General features: G+C 41.0%; 1 protein-coding gene across 1 annotated transcript; it reads right to left on the bottom strand.

Moving 5' to 3' along the window:
* Positions 1–23,156: 23,156 nt before the first annotated feature.
* Positions 23,157–23,997, bottom strand: LOC110510473 (protein S100-A1-like). Its single transcript, XM_021591837.2, has 3 exons — positions 23,972–23,997; positions 23,610–23,776; positions 23,157–23,371 (listed from the first exon to the last, which is right to left on the bottom strand). Exons 2-3 carry the CDS (start codon positions 23,751–23,753, stop codon positions 23,234–23,236), a joined length of 282 nt encoding a protein of 93 aa, XP_021447512.1. The 5' UTR covers positions 23,754–23,776; positions 23,972–23,997; the 3' UTR covers positions 23,157–23,233.
* Between the last annotated feature and the right edge of the window lie 1,013 nt (positions 23,998–25,010).

Genomic DNA, 25,010 nt, shown 5'->3' with positions numbered 1-25,010 from the left:
CACCTGTGTAATGATCATGCTGTTTAATTGATATGCCACCCCTGTCAGGTGGATGGATTATCTTGGCAAAGGAGAAATGCTCACAAACAGGGATGTAAACAAAATGTGTGCACAAAATTGGGAGAGAAAATGAGAGAAATAAGCATTTTATGTGTATGGAACATTTCGTGGATCTTTTATTACAGCTCATGAAACATGGCACCAACACTTTATTGTTCTGTATAGTTCAAAGAACGTTAAGAAACAACATTCAACTGTGGAAATGTCAGTACTTCAGCATAACGTTTCCCACAGGTTTCCACATGGTTCTATTTAAATTCATGCTCTCAAATTTTCCAAGAAAGTTAAGAAAACTACATTAAAAAATCACAAGAAAACATTATTAGAACGTTCTCTGAACATTACCAAAGTTAGCTAAAAACATATACCTTCCATTCTCAGCATCATCATACTCCCAGGAAACTTTAAAGGAACCAGAGTAAAACATTCTCAGAACCTCCCTGCAAGCTAAAATTAAACATTCCCAGAACAGGCAACATTTTCACTTCTTTTCTCAGAAGGTTTAAAAAACGTTTGGGTTTACTGGTCAGGAAACCTATGGCTTCGTACCCGAAATCAATGTTAAACCAAAAATATACAGTGCCTTGGAAACTATTCATAGCCCTTGGATTTCTTCACATTTTATTGTGCTGCAAAATGTATTTAATTGTCTTTTTTTTTTTGTCAACAATCTACTCAAAATACTCTGCAATAATTATTTTTTAAAAGAATAATACAAACTAGATCACTAAAATATAGTTGTTGCATAATTATTCAGCCTAAATTAGTTCAAGAGTAAAATTTGGCTTAATTAATAAATCACATAACAAGTTACATGGACTCACACTGTGTGAAATAATAGGGGTTGACATCATAAAGAAGGGTAGTGATTGGTAGATGGGTAACAACATCAAATCAGACGTTAAAAATCTCTTTAAGCATGGTCTAGTTAACAATTATGCTGTAGATTATGTATTAAACCACCCAGACACACAAAAGATACAGTCATCCTTATAAACTGAGCTGCAGGACAGGAATGAAACTGCTCAGGGCTGTTACCATGAAGCCATTGGTGATTTTAAAACAGTTACAGAGTTCAATGGCTATGATGGGATAAAACTGAGGATGGGATCAACAACATTGTAGTGACTCGACAATAATGACTTAAATGATAGAGTAAAAAAATTAAAATAAATACAGAATAAAAATACTCCAATATATGCATCTTGTATTTTATTTAACTTTTATTTAAGTAGGCAAGTCAGTTAAGAACAAATTCTTATTTACAATGACAGCCTACCCTGGCCAAACCCCAACCTTGACAACGCTGGGCCAATTGTGCGCCGCCGTAGGGGACTCCCAATCATGGCCGGTTGTGATGCAGCCTGGAATAGAACCAGAATCTGTAGTGACACCTCTAGCACTGAAATGCAGTGCTTTAGACCGCTGCGCCACTCGGGAGCAGAGGCCTATGCAACAAGACACTAAAATAAATGCAAAAAAAAACATGGCAAAGGAATACACTTTGGGGCCTAAATTCAAAGCATTATGTTTGGGGCAAATTGATTGACATCGGTTAATACTGGGGAGTTTTCATGGATAAAAAGAAACGGGATGTAGAAAAGCATAGGCAAAATCCTAGAGGAAAACCTGCTTCAGTCTGCTTCACACCAGACACTGGGAGAGAAATTCACCTTTCAGCAGGACAATAACCTACTATACAAGGCCAAATCTACACTGGAGTTGCTTATCACAGTGAATGTTCCTGAGTGGCCAGGTCACAGTTTTGACCTAAATCTGCTTGAAAATCTATGGCAAGACTTGAAAATTGCTGTCTAGTGATGATCCACAACATCTTGATAGAGGTTGAAGAATGATGAAGATAATAATGGGATTATATTTTTCAATCCAGGTGTGTAAAGCTCTTAGAGACTTACCCAAGAAGACGCACAGGTCAGCTGTAATCGCTGCCAAAGGCTTTTATTACATGTATTGACTATATTTTAGTTATTTCATTTCTATCAATCTTTAGATAATATTTACAATTAAATTACAATTAAATCCATTTTCATCCCACTTTATAACACAATAAAATGTGAAGAAATCCAAGGGGCATGAATACTTTTGCAAAGCACTGTAACATAACCACAACATTCAAGGAACCAAATGTGCTAGCTGGGTCGCCTCTTTGGTTCAAGACCTGGACGAAACTGATTCTTTGCATGTGTCTTTAGAACAGCATGCTCATGAATGAGAGTGCATGCAACCGCGTTCCTGTCCCAACTTCTGAATGCATCAAGAACCGAAAACCTCGCCAACAGGCAACATCTCAAGAGGAGATATTTTGTTTGTAATGCACGCGTTTGTAATTTATCAGTCATATCTTGTGTTGTTTTTGTTTAGAAAATATGTATGCAATTCTTAGACAAACGTTCAACTTTTAAAGAAGAACAGATTTTGTGAAGACTATGAAGACACCTCTAGCCTATGGAGAGAAGGCTTGAGAATGTGTGGTGCATTTGCATCAGTGGATGTCATCCAATATGACAAGACAAAAAAGCAAATATTGTTTTCCTTCTTTACTTGTTATTTTTTCCCCTTCTTTACTCTCACTGTTAATCAAAAAGTATAATTAGAAAAACTATTTGTCGACAAGGAGCCAAATGTCCCTAATCTCAAAGTGGCTCTTAGGCCATTTAGGTGAAACATAAGTATCTAAATTGTTTAATGACATTAAAATAATAGTCAACAATAGTCGGTCTACAATAAAGTTCATAACTCAATTACTACAATAGTACTACTACTACATCACCAACAGACCTACTCCTTACAATCTTCCTGAATTGACTGAGCTGAAATGGAATTGACCCCAAGCCTGGTATCTATCAATATAGAAATAAGATGATTATTTAAACATATTGGGAAATCTTTATACAGAGAATGTCTATCATCCTCATCACCTGGATATAGTGCAGATGCCCATCTGTCACTTGTTTTGGGCTATGTAGTATAGACTATAGATTACAATCTCAAAGACCTATTCCACTGCAAACTCTCTGTTACATCAAACATAAATTACCCCTTGGCTTTGAAATGTGCCTATGTCTCTATTGCTATCTGTGTCTGCACTTCAGGAGCCCTAATTCTCCTTGCATAAGCACTTCACATAGTGGTATGGCCAACAGCCAGCCTGGTCACCGGTGATACAAGTCAGTATTCGATGTCCTTCCATGTCGGAGGACGTCGGGAGATGACGTGGAAACCAGGCACTTACCTTCAAGTAGGTTTTGGTTTTGCTAGGGTGTTGTGGAAGGGGATTGTGGATGGGTGTAAGCCTCTGATTCCAAAGGTTGCAAGTTCAAATCCAGAGATAGAAAGTTGTTTTTTAGATTTTTGTTTTAAGCCTATGCCAAACCATTCCAAGTTAATGCCTAAACTTAACCTTAAACACTTTGAAATTTGACGTTTGAGAAACATGGATGAACATCTAATTCTGATGTGAGACTGAGAGCTAGCTGCAACAGCAACATTCTTGTCATTTGTTTTCACTCTCCTCTGTGGTGCCCAGCTGTTGCTTTGATTGACAGGCCTTCGATACAGTCTTTCCAAAGAATGTCCATGTGCTTATTGCTTCCTTCAAGGCACACGCACACGCATACACGATAAACTGTACACTGACTCATTAGCTCACAGATTAGTTGAAAAGACCAGGTTGTGTCAAAGCTACTGAAATGACATCACTGAAATGTCATCAGCGATCAGTGGAGTAGTGAAGGGTATTTGTATTATGGATCCCAATTGGATCTGCCAAATCAGCAGCTACTCTTCCTGGGGTCCAGCCAAATTAAGGCAGTTAATAAAATTTTAAAAACATTACATTCACAGATTTCACAACACACTGTGTGCCCTCAAGCCCCTACTCCACCACATATCTACAGTACTGTAACGATGTGCGCTGAGAGTCAGGAAGCAAGTTCAGGGAGTGTTTTAATAAATAAACGCAACATAATACAAAACAAGAAACACAAACAACGCACAGACATGAAACTGAAAAAGAAACAATAACGCCTAGGGAAGGAACCAAAGGGAGTGACATGTATAGGGAAGGTAATCAGGGAAGTGATGGAGTCCAGGTGAGTCTGATTATGCGCAGGTGCGCGTGAAGTAGCTACCTAGTAGCTACCTAGTAGCTAATATCAGGGTGAAAGTCACGCTAAGCACACACATACAAACAACAGTAAACCCATCATCAGTACTTTTAATCAAAAATGAACAATTGTCAGTTTTATTGCTTCAAAACAGAAGTCCAAACTCTAAGTGCATGTCACGCCCTGGCCTTAGAGAGCCTTCTTATGTCTCTATTTGTTTGGTCAGGGTGTGATTTGGATGGGAATTCTATGTTCTTTATTTATTTGTTTCTGGCCGAGTGTGGTTCTCAATCAATGGCAGCTGTCTATCGTTGTCTCTGATTGGGGATCATACTTAGGCAGGCCTTTTTCCCACCTGTGATTGTGGGTAGTTGTCTATGTGTAGTGGCCTGCGAGCACTACGTAGCTTTAGCTTGGCTACCTACTTTTTTTTATTTTTTTTATTTTTTTACAGTTAACCCACCGTTTGCGGAAAAATGCATTGAAAGTATATGGTGTGTTACTTTTTTCACCTCGAACAGAGTTTACCTGTAACGGATCCCCGTTACTGCTGCTCATTCTGTTCTCCAGTTCCGAAGGTCTACTCACCGGTTTTCTAGGCTTCACTGAACAGGTTTCATTGTCATAAACCCCGGACTGTCTTGTCTGATTAAACACACCTGGTTCCCATTTCCCCTGATTAGTATGCTATATATGTGCCCTCTGTTCCCTCTGTCGGTTACTTTGTCCTTTGGTCCATGTCCTTTGGTTGTGTGAGTACCTACGCGGTGGTGCAGCGGTTATAACTTTATAAATTGTGTATTACGGTTATCGGCCCGTGTCGTTCAACAAGGTTACCCTCGCTCTTTTGTTTGGGTACAGCCCAGTGTTTTTGTATATGTGTTTGTTTTGTGTATATTAAAAACCCCTATTGTGTATTCCTGTGCCTGTCTCCAAATCCTTTATACCAGCGTGACATTACCCACCTATTTTTTTTACCACTACATCACAGGCTGCATCATTACATTGCCATACGGTACATAACTGTCGCAAACCATGCACTGCATCACAACAAAAATAATCACACTACACGTTAGCACCTTCTTCTGTGGTTTATCTACTTCTGTTTCTGATACAGCATGGCAAAGCATGTTGGAAAAATTCCACGCATGCGACACACTTCATACACTGCAACCTAGTCCGGCAGATGAGTCGCAGCAGTGCAGATTGCCTCCCATTGAAGTTAATGGATTTGGTGTGCACTAGGCTTAAAGGAACATTCCATTCGGGGTATGATAGTAGGTGCCAGGTGCACCGGTTTCAGTGTGTCAAGAACTGCAATGTTGCTGGGTTTTTCACGCTCAACAGTTTCCCCATGTGTATCATGAATGGTCCACCAACCAAAGGACATCCAGACAATTTGACATCTGAGGGAAGCATTGGAGTCAACATTGGGCAACATCCCTGTGGAACGCTTTCGACACCTTGTAGAGTCCATGCCCCGATGAACAGAGGCTCTTCTGAGGTGCAACTTATTAGGAAGGTGTACACTCAGTGTATTTAAAACATGCCTGTTTCCTTTAGGTCTGGGTTGAATACTATTTAGGCTAACATAACAAATGAATGACCACATTCAATGTAGAGGAATGGGGTGATGATGGGCAGGATGAGGCTATAGCTTTTTTTTTTAAATAGCCTATAGATAGGCCTACAGGGCTATCATATTAAACATATCAATGTGTTGCTGTGTTAAATGTTGGAATGGAATGACATGAGGTATTGCATTGAGTGCTGAATGTTGTTGTGAGGATATAAAGCATAATAAGAGTGGTCCAACAGGGCAAAAATGCAGACAAATCAGACACCTGAAAAAAAAATGTTAGCAATCTGTTTCTGGTAGCCTTGGCTTTACTGCATCAACATCAGCATGTAATATGTCATAGGCTATAAAAAAAACATGTTAACACAAAACACGCTGACATGACCTCAGACACAGTATACTCACTAATAAGAACCAGAGCGTCCATCATAGAAGTGAGCGTTTTCAAATCCGACTCTTGCCTCCTTCGATGCAAATGCAAAGTGCCATAAAGGCAAATACTGCAAAATAGAAATTCATAACTGCTATTTAGATGGAGTAGGCCTAGCCCTAATATGGCATCGGTTTTGAGCGATAAGATTACTGAAACTGGACACACGCACGTACTGTAGGGCTACAGCAGTTCACGATAGAAAAATGAATCCAAATGGAAGAGAGACATTGAATTTGTAATGAAATGAAACGGAAACGACCACGAAAATACACACACTGTTCCAAATGCTGCCAGATGATGCACTAATGAGACTCACCGAGCGCGCAGATGTCCCCCAACCTTCCTTTATCGAAGCGCATCAGACTCGGAAAATCTGCCGATTCAGGGGCCTCTGTCTCTGCTATACACGGTATGTAATATAATCGGGCGGTGGTGAGAAGGGCTGCAGTAGTCACACCATGCACAATAAACCCTGTTTAAAAAGAGTGGTCTCTAAAATAATTTATTGCAATAAAATTAATCAGATATTTTACGTAGGAAATTGCTACTGCTTCACAAACAGAATAAAAAGAGCACTGTAGTAGGCCTAGCCAATGATCTATATAAACACTAGATTGCTGATGCTATGTATTGGTCAATGAGAGGCCCTGAAGCCATATTGGTTCTCATTAGAATGACCTGTCCTCCATAGGAATGAATGTTATTCTTCAGTTCAAAAATTATATCATATCAGTATACATGTCATTGGTAGTAGCCAACATCCCTGTTAACCACACAGGTGGGATTGCAATGTTCATAAACGCATGCGAAACAATCAGCTTTCCAAACATTGATCTCTGTTTGGGTCTTTTGCCTTATAAGCAGCCAGGGGCATAGGCCTGGGTGGACACAGGCTCACCCACTGGGGAGCCAGGCCCCGCCAAGCCCACCCAATCAGATTGAGCAAAAACAAAATAATAATACATTATTAGTTCAAAAATACTCCCCAGCATTCATTGCGTTACCGATGAGAACTATACAATATGCTCTCCATACCTTTGCTAAGAATTAAATGACGGTGTTTAACATACTACAAAGAACTCTGATTGTAAAATGTCTACACTTTTTAGTCAATAGGCTATGGCTATCCATACCTGTGCATCCCTACTTCTTGGTCACCTACAGTGGGGCAAAAAAGTATTTAGTCAGCCACCAATTGTGCAAGTTCTCCCACTTAAAAAGATGATAGAGGCCTGTAATTTTCATCATAGGTACACAACTATGACAGACAAAATGAGAAAAAAAATATCCAGAAAATCACATTGTAGGATTTTTAATGAATTTATTTGCAAATTATGGTGGAAAATAAGTATTTGGTCAATAACAAAAGTTTATCTCAATACTTTGTTATATACCCTTATATACCCTGTTGGCAATGACAGAGGTCAAACGTTTTCTGTAAGTCTTCACAAGGTTTTCACACACTGTTGCTGGTATTTTGGCCCATTCCTCCATGCATATCTCCTCTAGAGCAGTGATGTTTTGGGGCTGTTGCTGGGCCACACGGACTTTCAACTCCCTCCAAAGATTTTCTATGGGGTTGAGATCTGGAGACTGGCTAGGCCACTCCAGGACCTTGAAATGCTTCTTACGAAGCCACTCCTTCGTTGCCCGGGCGGTGTGTTTGGGATCATTGTCATGCTGAAAGACCCAGCCACGTTTCATCTTCAATGCCCTTGCTGATGGAAGGAGGTTTTCACTCAAAATCTCACGATACATGGCCCCATTCATTCCTTCCTTTACACGGATCAGTCGTCCTGGTTCCTTTGCAGAAACACAGCCCCAAATGATGTTTCCACACCCATGCTTCACAGTAGGTATGGTGTTCTTTGAATGCAAATCACCCCAAAAAATATAATATTATCTGCTATGACTACAAGGTCCGATAGGAATTCAGGGAACTCAATGAGGAACGCTGTATATGGCCCAGGAGGCCTGTAAACAGTAGCTATAAAAAGTGATTGAGTAGGCTGCATAGATTTCATGATTTCAATCATTTCATGATTTCATAGAAGCTCAAAAGACGAAAACAAAAGGCCTCATTTAACAGTAAATTCAGGCTTAAGCCATGTTTCAGTCAGGCTAATCACATCAAGATTATGATCAGTGATTAGTTCATTGACTATAATTGCCTTTGAGGTAAGGGATCTAACATTAAGTAGCCTCATTTTGAGATGTGAGGTATCACGATCTCTTTCAATAATGACTGGAATGGAGGTCTTTATCCTAGTGAGATTGCTAAGGCGAACACCGCCATGTTTAGTTTTGCACAACCTAGGTCGAGGCACAGACACTCTCAATGGGGATAGCTGAGCTGACTACACTGACTGTGCTAGTGGCAGACTCCACTAAGCTGGCAGGCTGGCTAACAGCCTGATGCCTGGCCTGTACCCTATTTCATAGTGGAGCTAGAGCCCTGTCTATGTTGGTAGATAAGATGAGAGCACCCCTCCAGCTAGGATGGAGTCCGTCACTCCTCAGCAGGTCAGGCTTGGTTCTGTTTGTGGGTGAGTCCCAGAAAGAGGGCCAATTATCTACAAATTATATCTGTTGGGAGGGGCAGAAAACTTATTTCAACCAGCGATTGAGTTGTGAGACTGCTGTAGAGCTCATCACTTCCCCTAACTGGGAGGGGGCCAGAGACAATTACTCGATGCCGACACATCTTTCTTGCTGATGTGTCTTTAGAACAGCATGCTCATGAATGAGAGTGCATGCAACCGCGTTCCTGTCCCAACTTCTGAATGCATCAAGAACCGAAAACCTCGCCAACAGGCAACATCTCAAGAGGAGATATTTTGTTTGTAATGCACGCGTTTGTAATTTATCAGTCATATCTTGTGTTGTTTTTGTTTAGAAAATATGTATGCAATTCTTAGACAAACGTTCAACTTTTAAAGAAGAACAGATTTTGTGAAGACTATGAAGACACCTCTAGCCTATGGAGAGAAGGCTTGAGAATGTGTGGTGCATTTGCATCAGTGGATGTCATCCAATATGACAAGACAAAAAAGCAAATATTGTTTTCCTTCTTTACTTGTTATTTTTTCCCCTTCTTTACTCTCACTGTTAATCAAAAAGTATAATTAGAAAAACTATTTGTCGACAAGGAGCCAAATGTCCCTAATCTCAAAGTGGCTCTTAGGCCATTTAGGTGAAACATAAGTATCTAAATTGTTTAATGACATTAAAATAATAGTCAACAATAGTCGGTCTACAATAAAGTTCATAACTCAATTACTACAATAGTACTACTACTACATCACCAACAGACCTACTCCTTACAATCTTCCTGAATTGACTGAGCTGAAATGGAATTGACCCCAAGCCTGGTATCTATCAATATAGAAATAAGATGATTATTTAAACATATTGGGAAATCTTTATACAGAGAATGTCTATCATCCTCATCACCTGGATATAGTGCAGATGCCCATCTGTCACTTGTTTTGGGCTATGTAGTATAGACTATAGATTACAATCTCAAAGACCTATTCCACTGCAAACTCTCTGTTACATCAAACATAAATTACCCCTTGGCTTTGAAATGTGCCTATGTCTCTATTGCTATCTGTGTCTGCACTTCAGGAGCCCTAATTCTCCTTGCATAAGCACTTCACATAGTGGTATGGCCAACAGCCAGCCTGGTCACCGGTGATACAAGTCAGTATTCGATGTCCTTCCATGTCGGAGGACGTCGGGAGATGACGTGGAAACCAGGCACTTACCTTCAAGTAGGTTTTGGTTTTGCTAGGGTGTTGTGGAAGGGGATTGTGGATGGGTGTAAGCCTCTGATTCCAAAGGTTGCAAGTTCAAATCCAGAGATAGAAAGTTGTTTTTTAGATTTTTGTTTTAAGCCTATGCCAAACCATTCCAAGTTAATGCCTAAACTTAACCTTAAACACTTTGAAATTTGACGTTTGAGAAACATGGATGAACATCTAATTCTGATGTGAGACTGAGAGCTAGCTGCAACAGCAACATTCTTGTCATTTGTTTTCACTCTCCTCTGTGGTGCCCAGCTGTTGCTTTGATTGACAGGCCTTCGATACAGTCTTTCCAAAGAATGTCCATGTGCTTATTGCTTCCTTCAAGGCACACGCACACGCATACACGATAAACTGTACACTGACTCATTAGCTCACAGATTAGTTGAAAAGACCAGGTTGTGTCAAAGCTACTGAAATGACATCACTGAAATGTCATCAGCGATCAGTGGAGTAGTGAAGGGTATTTGTATTATGGATCCCAATTGGATCTGCCAAATCAGCAGCTACTCTTCCTGGGGTCCAGCCAAATTAAGGCAGTTAATAAAATTTTAAAAACATTACATTCACAGATTTCACAACACACTGTGTGCCCTCAAGCCCCTACTCCACCACATATCTACAGTACTGTAACGATGTGCGCTGAGAGTCAGGAAGCAAGTTCAGGGAGTGTTTTAATAAATAAACGCAACATAATACAAAACAAGAAACACAAACAACGCACAGACATGAAACTGAAAAAGAAACAATAACGCCTAGGGAAGGAACCAAAGGGAGTGACATGTATAGGGAAGGTAATCAGGGAAGTGATGGAGTCCAGGTGAGTCTGATTATGCGCAGGTGCGCGTGAAGTAGCTACCTAGTAGCTACCTAGTAGCTAATATCAGGGTGAAAGTCACGCTAAGCACACACATACAAACAACAGTAAACCCATCATCAGTACTTTTAATCAAAAATGAACAATTGTCAGTTTTATTGCTTCAAAACAGAAGTCCAAACTCTAAGTGCATGTCACGCCCTGGCCTTAGAGAGCCTTCTTATGTCTCTATTTGTTTGGTCAGGGTGTGATTTGGATGGGAATTCTATGTTCTTTATTTATTTGTTTCTGGCCGAGTGTGGTTCTCAATCAATGGCAGCTGTCTATCGTTGTCTCTGATTGGGGATCATACTTAGGCAGGCCTTTTTCCCACCTGTGATTGTGGGTAGTTGTCTATGTGTAGTGGCCTGCGAGCACTACGTAGCTTTAGCTTGGCTACCTACTTTTTTTTATTTTTTTTATTTTTTTACAGTTAACCCACCGTTTGCGGAAAAATGCATTGAAAGTATATGGTGTGTTACTTTTTTCACCTCGAACAGAGTTTACCTGTAACGGATCCCCGTTACTGCTGCTCATTCTGTTCTCCAGTTCCGAAGGTCTACTCACCGGTTTTCTAGGCTTCACTGAACAGGTTTCATTGTCATAAACCCCGGACTGTCTTGTCTGATTAAACACACCTGGTTCCCATTTCCCCTGATTAGTATGCTATATATGTGCCCTCTGTTCCCTCTGTCGGTTACTGTTCCCATGTCCTTTGGTTGTGTGAGTACCTACGCGGTGGTGCAGCGGTTATAACTTTATAAATTGTGTATTACGGTTATCGGCCCGTGTCGTTCAACAAGGTTACCCTCGCTCTTTTGTTTGGGTACAGCCCAGTGTTTTTGTATATGTGTTTGTTTTGTGTATATTAAAAACCCCTATTGTGTATTCCTGTGCCTGTCTCCAAATCCTTTATACCAGCGTGACATTACCCACCTATTTTTTTTACCACTACATCACAGGCTGCATCATTACATTGCCATACGGTACATAACTGTCGCAAACCATGCACTGCATCACAACAAAAATAATCACACTACACGTTAGCACCTTCTTCTGTGGTTTATCTACTTCTGTTTCTGATACAGCATGGCAAAGCATGTTGGAAAAATTCCACGCATGCGACACACTTCATACACTGCAACCTAGTCCGGCAGATGAGTCGCAGCAGTGCAGATTGCCTCCCATTGAAGTTAATGGATTTGGTGTGCACTAGGCTTAAAGGAACATTCCATTCGGGGTATGATAGTAGGTGCCAGGTGCACCGGTTTCAGTGTGTCAAGAACTGCAATGTTGCTGGGTTTTTCACGCTCAACAGTTTCCCCATGTGTATCATGAATGGTCCACCAACCAAAGGACATCCAGACAATTTGACATCTGAGGGAAGCATTGGAGTCAACATTGGGCAACATCCCTGTGGAACGCTTTCGACACCTTGTAGAGTCCATGCCCCGATGAACAGAGGCTCTTCTGAGGTGCAACTTATTAGGAAGGTGTACACTCAGTGTATTTAAAACATGCCTGTTTCCTTTAGGTCTGGGTTGAATACTATTTAGGCTAACATAACAAATGAATGACCACATTCAATGTAGAGGAATGGGGTGATGATGGGCAGGATGAGGCTATAGCTTTTTTTTTTAAATAGCCTATAGATAGGCCTACAGGGCTATCATATTAAACATATCAATGTGTTGCTGTGTTAAATGTTGGAATGGAATGACATGAGGTATTGCATTGAGTGCTGAATGTTGTTGTGAGGATATAAAGCATAATAAGAGTGGTCCAACAGGGCAAAAATGCAGACAAATCAGACACCTGAAAAAAAAATGTTAGCAATCTGTTTCTGGTAGCCTTGGCTTTACTGCATCAACATCAGCATGTAATATGTCATAGGCTATAAAAAAAACATGTTAACACAAAACACGCTGACATGACCTCAGACACAGTATACTCACTAATAAGAACCAGAGCGTCCATCATAGAAGTGAGCGTTTTCAAATCCGACTCTTGCCTCCTTCGATGCAAATGCAAAGTGCCATAAAGGCAAATACTGCAAAATAGAAATTCATAACTGCTATTTAGATGGAGTAGGCCTAGCCCTAATATGGCATCGGTTTTGAGCGATAAGATTACTGAAACTGGACACACGCACGTACTGTAGGGCTACAGCAGTTCACGATAGAAAAATGAATCCAAATGGAAGAGAGACATTGAATTTGTAATGAAATGAAACGGAAACGACCACGAAAATACACACACTGTTCCAAATGCTGCCAGATGATGCACTAATGAGACTCACCGAGCGCGCAGATGTCCCCCAACCTTCCTTTATCGAAGCGCATCAGACTCGGAAAATCTGCCGATTCAGGGGCCTCTGTCTCTGCTATACACGGTATGTAATATAATCGGGCGGTGGTGAGAAGGGCTGCAGTAGTCACACCATGCACAATAAACCCTGTTTAAAAAGAGTGGTCTCTAAAATAATTTATTGCAATAAAATTAATCAGATATTTTACGTAGGAAATTGCTACTGCTTCACAAACAGAATAAAAAGAGCACTGTAGTAGGCCTAGCCAATGATCTATATAAACACTAGATTGCTGATGCTATGTATTGGTCAATGAGAGGCCCTGAAGCCATATTGGTTCTCATTAGAATGACCTGTCCTCCATAGGAATGAATGTTATTCTTCAGTTCAAAAATTATATCATATCAGTATACATGTCATTGGTAGTAGCCAACATCCCTGTTAACCACACAGGTGGGATTGCAATGTTCATAAACGCATGCGAAACAATCAGCTTTCCAAACATTGATCTCTGTTTGGGTCTTTTGCCTTATAAGCAGCCAGGGGCATAGGCCTGGGTGGACACAGGCTCACCCACTGGGGAGCCAGGCCCCGCCAAGCCCACCCAATCAGATTGAGCAAAAACAAAATAATAATACATTATTAGTTCAAAAATACTCCCCAGCATTCATTGCGTTACCGATGAGAACTATACAATATGCTCTCCATACCTTTGCTAAGAATTAAATGACGGTGTTTAACATACTACAAAGAACTCTGATTGTAAAATGTCTACACTTTTTAGTCAATAGGCTATGGCTATCCATACCTGTGCATCCCTACTTCTTGGTCACCTACAGTGGGGCAAAAAAGTATTTAGTCAGCCACCAATTGTGCAAGTTCTCCCACTTAAAAAGATGATAGAGGCCTGTAATTTTCATCATAGGTACACAACTATGACAGACAAAATGAGAAAAAAAATATCCAGAAAATCACATTGTAGGATTTTTAATGAATTTATTTGCAAATTATGGTGGAAAATAAGTATTTGGTCAATAACAAAAGTTTATCTCAATACTTTGTTATATACCCTTATATACCCTGTTGGCAATGACAGAGGTCAAACGTTTTCTGTAAGTCTTCACAAGGTTTTCACACACTGTTGCTGGTATTTTGGCCCATTCCTCCATGCATATCTCCTCTAGAGCAGTGATGTTTTGGGGCTGTTGCTGGGCCACACGGACTTTCAACTCCCTCCAAAGATTTTCTATGGGGTTGAGATCTGGAGACTGGCTAGGCCACTCCAGGACCTTGAAATGCTTCTTACGAAGCCACTCCTTCGTTGCCCGGGCGGTGTGTTTGGGATCATTGTCATGCTGAAAGACCCAGCCACGTTTCATCTTCAATGCCCTTGCTGATGGAAGGAGGTTTTCACTCAAAATCTCACGATACATGGCCCCATTCATTCCTTCCTTTACACGGATCAGTCGTCCTGGTTCCTTTGCAGAAACACAGCCCCAAATGATGTTTCCACACCCATGCTTCACAGTAGGTATGGTGTTCTTTGAATGCAAATCACCCCAAAAAATATAATATTATCTGCTATGACTACAAGGTCCGATAGGAATTCAGGGAACTCAATGAGGAACGCTGTATATGGCCCAGGAGGCCTGTAAACAGTAGCTATAAAAAGTGATTGAGTAGGCTGCATAGATTTCATGATTTCAATCATTTCATGATTTCATAGAAGCTCAAAAGACGAAAACAAAAGGCCTCATTTAACAGTAAATTCAGGCTTAAGCCATGTTTCAGTCAGGCTAATCACATCAAGATTATGATCAGTGATTAGTTCATTGACTATAATTGCCTTTGAGGTAAGGGATCTAACATTAAGTAGCCTCATTTTGAGATGTGAGGTATCACGATCTCTTTCAATAATGACTGGAATGGAGGTCTTTATCCTAGTGAGATTGCTAAGGCGAACACCGCCATGTTTAGTTTTGCACAACCTAGGTCGAGGCACAGACACTCTCAATGGGGATAGCTGAGCTGACTACACTGACTGTGCTAGTGGCAGACTCCACTAAGCTGGCAGGCTGGCTAACAGCCTGATGCCTGGCCTGTACCCTATTTCATAGTGGAGCTAGAGCCCTGTCTATGTTGGTAGATAAGATGAGAGCACCCCTCCAGCTAGGATGGAGTCCGTCACTCCTCAGCAGGTCAGGCTTGGTTCTGTTTGTGGGTGAGTCCCAGAAAGAGGGCCAATTATCTACAAATTATATCTGTTGGGAGGGGCAGAAAACTTATTTCAACCAGCGATTGAGTTGTGAGACTGCTGTAGAGCTCATCACTTCCCCTAACTGGGAGGGGGCCAGAGACAATTACTCGATGCCGACACATCTTTCTTGCTGATGTGTCTTTAGAACAGCATGCTCATGAATGAGAGTGCATGCAACCGCGTTCCTGTCCCAACTTCTGAATGCATCAAGAACCGAAAACCTCGCCAACAGGCAACATCTCAAGAGGAGATATTTTGTTTGTAATGCACGCGTTTGTAATTTATCAGTCATATCTTGTGTTGTTTTTGTTTAGAAAATATGTATGCAATTCTTAGACAAACGTTCAACTTTTAAAGAAGAACAGATTTTGTGAAGACTATGAAGACACCTCTAGCCTATGGAGAGAAGGCTTGAGAATGTGTGGTGCATTTGCATCAGTGGATGTCATCCAATATGACAAGACAAAAAAGCAAATATTGTTTTCCTTCTTTACTTGTTATTTTTTCCCCTTCTTTACTCTCACTGTTAATCAAAAAGTATAATTAGAAAAACTATTTGTCGACAAGGAGCCAAATGTCCCTAATCTCAAAGTGGCTCTTAGGCCATTTAGGTGAAACATAAGTATCTAAATTGTTTAATGACATTAAAATAATAGTCAACAATAGTCGGTCTACAATAAAGTTCATAACTCAATTACTACAATAGTACTACTACTACATCACCAACAGACCTACTCCTTACAATCTTCCTGAATTGACTGAGCTGAAATGGAATTGACCCCAAGCCTGGTATCTATCAATATAGAAATAAGATGATTATTTAAACATATTGGGAAATCTTTATACAGAGAATGTCTATCATCCTCATCACCTGGATATAGTGCAGATGCCCATCTGTCACTTGTTTTGGGCTATGTAGTATAGACTATAGATTACAATCTCAAAGACCTATTCCACTGCAAACTCTCTGTTACATCAAACATAAATTACCCCTTGGCTTTGAAATGTGCCTATGTCTCTATTGCTATCTGTGTCTGCACTTCAGGAGCCCTAATTCTCCTTGCATAAGCACTTCACATAGTGGTATGGCCAACAGCCAGCCTGGTCACCGGTGATACAAGTCAGTATTCGATGTCCTTCCATGTCGGAGGACGTCGGGAGATGACGTGGAAACCAGGCACTTACCTTCAAGTAGGTTTTGGTTTTGCTAGGGTGTTGTGGAAGGGGATTGTGGATGGGTGTAAGCCTCTGATTCCAAAGGTTGCAAGTTCAAATCCAGAGATAGAAAGTTGTTTTTTAGATTTTTGTTTTAAGCCTATGCCAAACCATTCCAAGTTAATGCCTAAACTTAACCTTAAACACTTTGAAATTTGACGTTTGAGAAACATGGATGAACATCTAATTCTGATGTGAGACTGAGAGCTAGCTGCAACAGCAACATTCTTGTCATTTGTTTTCACTCTCCTCTGTGGTGCCCAGCTGTTGCTTTGATTGACAGGCCTTCGATACAGTCTTTCCAAAGAATGTCCATGTGCTTATTGCTTCCTTCAAGGCACACGCACACGCATACACGATAAACTGTACACTGACTCATTAGCTCACAGATTAGTTGAAAAGACCAGGTTGTGTCAAAGCTACTGAAATGACATCACTGAAATGTCATCAGCGATCAGTGGAGTAGTGAAGGGTATTTGTATTATGGATCCCAATTGGATCTGCCAAATCAGCAGCTACTCTTCCTGGGGTCCAGCCAAATTAAGGCAGTTAATAAAATTTTAAAAACATTACATTCACAGATTTCACAACACACTGTGTGCCCTCAAGCCCCTACTCCACCACATATCTACAGTACTGTAACGATGTGCGCTGAGAGTCAGGAAGCAAGTTCAGGGAGTGTTTTAATAAATAAACGCAACATAATACAAAACAAGAAACACAAACAACGCACAGACATGAAACTGAAAAAGAAACAATAACGCCTAGGGAAGGAACCAAAGGGAGTGACATGTATAGGGAAGGTAATCAGGGAAGTGATGGAGTCCAGGTGAGTCTGATTATGCGCAGGTGCGCGTGAAGTAGCTACCTAGTAGCTACCTAGTAGCTAATATCAGGGTGAAAGTCACGCTAAGCACACACATACAAACAACAGTAAACCCATCATCAGTACTTTTAATCAAAAATGAACAATTGTCAGTTTTATTGCTTCAAAACAGAAGTCCAAACTCTAAGTGCATGTCACGCCCTGGCCTTAGAGAGCCTTCTTATGTCTCTATTTGTTTGGTCAGGGTGTGATTTGGATGGGAATTCTATGTTCTTTATTTATTTGTTTCTGGCCGAGTGTGGTTCTCAATCAATGGCAGCTGTCTATCGTTGTCTCTGATTGGGGATCATACTTAGGCAGGCCTTTTTCCCACCTGTGATTGTGGGTAGTTGTCTATGTGTAGTGGCCTGCGAGCACTACGTAGCTTTAGCTTGGCTACCTACTTTTTTTTATTTTTTTTATTTTTTTACAGTTAACCCACCGTTTGCGGAAAAATGCATTGAAAGTATATGGTGTGTTACTTTTTTCACCTCGAACAGAGTTTACCTGTAACGGATCCCCGTTACTGCTGCTCATTCTGTTCTCCAGTTCCGAAGGTCTACTCACCGGTTTTCTAGGCTTCACTGAACAGGTTTCATTGTCATAAACCCCGGACTGTCTTGTCTGATTAAACACACCTGGTTCCCATTTCCCCTGATTAGTATGCTATATATGTGCCCTCTGTTCCCTCTGTCGGTTACTGTTCCCATGTCCTTTGGTTGTGTGAGTACCTACGCGGTGGTGCAGCGGTTATAACTTTATAAATTGTGTATTACGGTTATCGGCCCGTGTCGTTCAACAAGGTTACCCTCGCTCTTTTGTTTGGGTACAGCCCAGTGTTTTTGTATATGTGTTTGTTTTGTGTATATTAAAAACCCCTATTGTGTATTCCTGTGCCTGTCTCCAAATCCTTTATACCAGCGTGACATTACCCACCTATTTTTTTTACCACTACATCACAGGCTGCATCATTACATTGCCATACGGTACATAACTGTCGCAAACCATGCACTGCATCACAACAAAAATAATCACACTACACGTTAGCACCTTCTTCTGTGGTTTATCTACTTCTGTTTCTGATACAGCATGGCAAAGCATGTTGGAAAAATTCCACGCATGCGACACACTTCATACACTGCAACCTAGTCCGGCAGATGAGTCGCAGCAGTGCAGATTGCCTCCCATTGAAGTTAATGGATTTGGTGTGCACTAGGCTTAAAGGAACATTCCATTCGGGGTATGATAGTAGGTGCCAGGTGCACCGGTTTCAGTGTGTCAAGAACTGCAATGTTGCTGGGTTTTTCACGCTCAACAGTTTCCCCATGTGTATCATGAATGGTCCACCAACCAAAGGACATCCAGACAATTTGACATCTGAGGGAAGCATTGGAGTCAACATTGGGCAACATCCCTGTGGAACGCTTTCGACACCTTGTAGAGTCCATGCCCCGATGAACAGAGGCTCTTCTGAGGTGCAACTTATTAGGAAGGTGTACACTCAGTGTATTTAAAACATGCCTGTTTCCTTTAGGTCTGGGTTGAATACTATTTAGGCTAACATAACAAATGAATGACCACATTCAATGTAGAGGAATGGGGTGATGATGGGCAGGATGAGGCTATAGCTTTTTTTTTTAAATAGCCTATAGATAGGCCTACAGGGCTATCATATTAAACATATCAATGTGTTGCTGTGTTAAATGTTGGAATGGAATGACATGAGGTATTGCATTGAGTGCTGAATGTTGTTGTGAGGATATAAAGCATAATAAGAGTGGTCCAACAGGGCAAAAATGCAGACAAATCAGACACCTGAAAAAAAAATGTTAGCAATCTGTTTCTGGTAGCCTTGGCTTTACTGCATCAACATCAGCATGTAATATGTCATAGGCTATAAAAAAAACATGTTAACACAAAACACGCTGACATGACCTCAGACACAGTATACTCACTAATAAGAACCAGAGCGTCCATCATAGAAGTGAGCGTTTTCAAATCCGACTCTTGCCTCCTTCGATGCAAATGCAAAGTGCCATAAAGGCAAATACTGCAAAATAGAAATTCATAACTGCTATTTAGATGGAGTAGGCCTAGCCCTAATATGGCATCGGTTTTGAGCGATAAGATTACTGAAACTGGACACACGCACGTACTGTAGGGCTACAGCAGTTCACGATAGAAAAATGAATCCAAATGGAAGAGAGACATTGAATTTGTAATGAAATGAAACGGAAACGACCACGAAAATACACACACTGTTCCAAATGCTGCCAGATGATGCACTAATGAGACTCACCGAGCGCGCAGATGTCCCCCAACCTTCCTTTATCGAAGCGCATCAGACTCGGAAAATCTGCCGATTCAGGGGCCTCTGTCTCTGCTATACACGGTATGTAATATAATCGGGCGGTGGTGAGAAGGGCTGCAGTAGTCACACCATGCACAATAAACCCTGTTTAAAAAGAGTGGTCTCTAAAATAATTTATTGCAATAAAATTAATCAGATATTTTACGTAGGAAATTGCTACTGCTTCACAAACAGAATAAAAAGAGCACTGTAGTAGGCCTAGCCAATGATCTATATAAACACTAGATTGCTGATGCTATGTATTGGTCAATGAGAGGCCCTGAAGCCATATTGGTTCTCATTAGAATGACCTGTCCTCCATAGGAATGAATGTTATTCTTCAGTTCAAAAATTATATCATATCAGTATACATGTCATTGGTAGTAGCCAACATCCCTGTTAACCACACAGGTGGGATTGCAATGTTCATAAACGCATGCGAAACAATCAGCTTTCCAAACATTGATCTCTGTTTGGGTCTTTTGCCTTATAAGCAGCCAGGGGCATAGGCCTGGGTGGACACAGGCTCACCCACTGGGGAGCCAGGCCCCGCCAAGCCCACCCAATCAGATTGAGCAAAAACAAAATAATAATACATTATTAGTTCAAAAATACTCCCCAGCATTCATTGCGTTACCGATGAGAACTATACAATATGCTCTCCATACCTTTGCTAAGAATTAAATGACGGTGTTTAACATACTACAAAGAACTCTGATTGTAAAATGTCTACACTTTTTAGTCAATAGGCTATGGCTATCCATACCTGTGCATCCCTACTTCTTGGTCACCTACAGTGGGGCAAAAAAGTATTTAGTCAGCCACCAATTGTGCAAGTTCTCCCACTTAAAAAGATGATAGAGGCCTGTAATTTTCATCATAGGTACACAACTATGACAGACAAAATGAGAAAAAAAATATCCAGAAAATCACATTGTAGGATTTTTAATGAATTTATTTGCAAATTATGGTGGAAAATAAGTATTTGGTCAATAACAAAAGTTTATCTCAATACTTTGTTATATACCCTTATATACCCTGTTGGCAATGACAGAGGTCAAACGTTTTCTGTAAGTCTTCACAAGGTTTTCACACACTGTTGCTGGTATTTTGGCCCATTCCTCCATGCATATCTCCTCTAGAGCAGTGATGTTTTGGGGCTGTTGCTGGGCCACACGGACTTTCAACTCCCTCCAAAGATTTTCTATGGGGTTGAGATCTGGAGACTGGCTAGGCCACTCCAGGACCTTGAAATGCTTCTTACGAAGCCACTCCTTCGTTGCCCGGGCGGTGTGTTTGGGATCATTGTCATGCTGAAAGACCCAGCCACGTTTCATCTTCAATGCCCTTGCTGATGGAAGGAGGTTTTCACTCAAAATCTCACGATACATGGCCCCATTCATTCCTTCCTTTACACGGATCAGTCGTCCTGGTTCCTTTGCAGAAACACAGCCCCAAATGATGTTTCCACACCCATGCTTCACAGTAGGTATGGTGTTCTTTGAATGCAAATCACCCCAAAAAATATAATATTATCTGCTATGACTACAAGGTCCGATAGGAATTCAGGGAACTCAATGAGGAACGCTGTATATGGCCCAGGAGGCCTGTAAACAGTAGCTATAAAAAGTGATTGAGTAGGCTGCATAGATTTCATGATTTCAATCATTTCATGATTTCATAGAAGCTCAAAAGACGAAAACAAAAGGCCTCATTTAACAGTAAATTCAGGCTTAAGCCATGTTTCAGTCAGGCTAATCACATCAAGATTATGATCAGTGATTAGTTCATTGACTATAATTGCCTTTGAGGTAAGGGATCTAACATTAAGTAGCCTCATTTTGAGATGTGAGGTATCACGATCTCTTTCAATAATGACTGGAATGGAGGTCTTTATCCTAGTGAGATTGCTAAGGCGAACACCGCCATGTTTAGTTTTGCACAACCTAGGTCGAGGCACAGACACTCTCAATGGGGATAGCTGAGCTGACTACACTGACTGTGCTAGTGGCAGACTCCACTAAGCTGGCAGGCTGGCTAACAGCCTGATGCCTGGCCTGTACCCTATTTCATAGTGGAGCTAGAGCCCTGTCTATGTTGGTAGATAAGATGAGAGCACCCCTCCAGCTAGGATGGAGTCCGTCACTCCTCAGCAGGTCAGGCTTGGTTCTGTTTGTGGGTGAGTCCCAGAAAGAGGGCCAATTATCTACAAATTATATCTGTTGGGAGGGGCAGAAAACTTATTTCAACCAGCGATTGAGTTGTGAGACTGCTGTAGAGCTCATCACTTCCCCTAACTGGGAGGGGGCCAGAGACAATTACTCGATGCCGACACATCTTTCTTGCTGATTTATACTCTGAAGCTGTTGCGCTTGGTGACCTCGTGGATAACAGTATCTCTATACTTTACACTCACCAGTTTTAGCTTTAGCCAGCACCATCTTCAGATTAGCCTTAACGTCAGTAGCCCTGCCCCTGGTAAACAGTGTATGATCGCTGGATGAGTCATTTTAAGTCTAATGGAGTCGCCAATGACGAGAGTTTTCAATTTGTCAGAGCTAATGGTGGGAAGCTTCGGCGTCTCAGACCCCGTAACGGGAGGAGTAGAGACAAGAGAAGTCTCTGCCTCAGACTCAGACTCCGACTCGCTGCTTATTGGGGAAAACCGGTTGAAAGTTTGTCTGCTGAATGAGCGACACCGGTTGAGCATTCCTACAGCATTTCCCTCCAGAAACCACGAGAAAGTTTTCCTGCTGCGGGGACTGTGAGAGGGGATTTATACTACTATCTGTACTTACTGGTGGCACAGACGCTGTTTCATCCTTTCCAACACTTAAATTACCCTTGCCTAACGATTGCATCTGAAGCTGAGCTTGCAGCACAGCTATCCTCGCCGTAAGGCGATCGTTCTCCTCTATATTATGAGTACAGCGACTACAATTAGAAGGCATCATGTTTATGTTACTACTTAGCTTCGGCTGTTGGAGGTCCTGACAAACCACGTCCAGATAAAGCGTCCGGAGTGAAAAAGTTGAATGAAAAAAAGTTGTGAGGGGAAAAAACAAAAATAAACGGTAATTAAGTAAAAAAGTAAAAACCGTAAAGGTGTCAGGTAGCAAAGTAAGGTTGGCAACAAAACGCACAGCAACACGTAAACAAGTCTGCAAGTTGTGATCTGAAATGGCTTAAACAGTTTCAGTCATCTACCAGATAACCAGTGCATCTATGTGTCAAACATTCTTCCACATACAAAACCCTTATTCACACAAAACACTCAAAGTAAACACCCGAAAAACCAAATTAAAATTAAACTACCATTTATTCATGTAGAATGTAATGTACAAAGCAGATGGAAGCAGGCAGGTCTTAACATCCAATCACACACTCCTCAACAGGGCACAGTTGCATGCGTAGGCAAGGGATCCAATCAGGGTAATGTACTCCTTGAAGTCCACGGAGCCGTCAGCATCCTGGTCCAGCATCGTCATCAGGTCATCCACTTCAGGACCACCCTTCTGCTCATGCAAATGTAATATAGGATCATTTACATTTTAGTCATTTAGCAAATGCTCTTATCCAGAGCAACTTACAGGAGCAATTAGGGTTAAGTGCCTTGCTCAAGGGCACATTGACAGATTTTTCATGTAGTAGGATCACAAGTAAAGAAACTCTTCATTGAAAGTGATTTTTAGTCCAGGACGATAGGCTTAATTTGTGTTCGGGAAACTGGCCCGAGGTGTTGCAATGACTCACCCCAGCGATGTTGGGCAGCTCTGCCTTGATGAGGTTGGTTAGCTCTTTTTTGTTGAGGGTCTTTGCATCTCCACTACCAGCGTGCTTGTGGAATGTCATGATGATGGCTCCCAGGGAGGCTTCCAGAGATGTGGGCTGTGCCATGGTGTCTGAGGGTGATGGTGATCCTGGGGGTAGAAACTATTATAAGTACTAGGCAAGTAGCTTACATGTGGAAGGCCTTATGTTCTTTGCAGGAATGAAGAGGAATATGTAAGTAAGCACTTACAAAATGAAGAATAGACATGTTAAATTGATAACAGTTACTGTATTATCTTTTAAGGTTCAGTCTAAGAATGTATTCAGTTTCCTGTCGGTCTTACCTGTGTGTAGAATAGGAGAATCTGTCAGGTGCAGAGGGGGTGGAAAGGGAAGGAGCTTATATAGAACAGCACCTGGCCTGTGACACACCCCTTGATTCCATCCTTCTCTCTGCCCTTCCCTGTTCCCTCCTCTCTCTCCTCTCCCTCATCTCTCTCTACGCTACACCCTTCCTGCATGTCCCTGTGTGACCTGACCTTTCATGGTAGCTGCTTTAGCAAATATAAAAATTCTCTGTAGAATTCGCTGTCTAAAAAAAGTATTGTCCATATTAATAGCATCATCCTTAGCCTTAATAGCGTTTGTGTGATTAATAGTTGTAGTCTATACACTAAAGTTGCATAACATGCAACTCAAATGAATACAAAACATTCCTTGTCCTCTCTTACGTTTTTGTGAACAGTATGCCTTCATATATCATGCATGTATCATGCAACAACAACTGCATATAGAGTGAATGGTAAATGGTTTAAGTTATCTAAGTTCATTGAAAGTCTGTTTTCTATTACACTGTCCGTGGCATTTCATTGAATGGCAGGGTGTGTCCATGCTCTCTTTGTCTTGCAGTAAATACTTGCAATCCAGATCAGGTTATATTTGAGTTAATCCTGTTTATGGTTTGTTATAGTGGTGTCATTAAAAGCACAGCCTCTCTAACCTTCATTTAAAACAGGCATTTTTTAAGTCAAATCAAATGTTATTTGTCACATGCTTCGTAAACAACAGGTGTAGACTAACAGTGAAATGCTAAACTTTTAGCCCAGTGACTAAGAGAGTATGAGTTTATACTGTTGTTTTGATTATACAACAGTATAAATATGACTTGGCTAAGTCATCTGAAGAACTGAAGGACTAATGTGACTGATGATAAACCATGAGATTTAAAAACCCTCATAATTACTCACCCCTATCAAAATGAAACCTACAGTTTTATTGCTTCTAATAAGTAGTGTGTAATCATTTTGTAACTTCTGTGAACTTTAATATTTCAAATACACACTGTGGACTCAATTCAATTGTACGCCCTTGGCTGGATTCATG

This window comes from Oncorhynchus mykiss, chromosome 32 (genome assembly GCF_013265735.2).
Source record: "Oncorhynchus mykiss isolate Arlee chromosome 32, USDA_OmykA_1.1, whole genome shotgun sequence".
NCBI lineage: Eukaryota > Metazoa > Chordata > Actinopteri > Salmoniformes > Salmonidae > Oncorhynchus > Oncorhynchus mykiss.
This window is presented reverse-complemented; position numbering and strand designations above follow the sequence as displayed.

What these genes read in the sequence shown, in the direction of transcription:
- LOC110510473 (XM_021591837.2), bottom strand. Translation starts at nt 23,753, where the DNA reads ATGGCACAGCCCACATCTCTGGAAGCCTCCCTGGGAGCCATCATCATG. An exon ending in AGCTGCCCAACATCGCTGGG is followed by an intron (nt 23,372 to 23,609) that starts GTGAGTCATTGC and finishes TTGCATGAGCAG; the next exon opens with AAGGGTGGTCCTGAAGTGGA.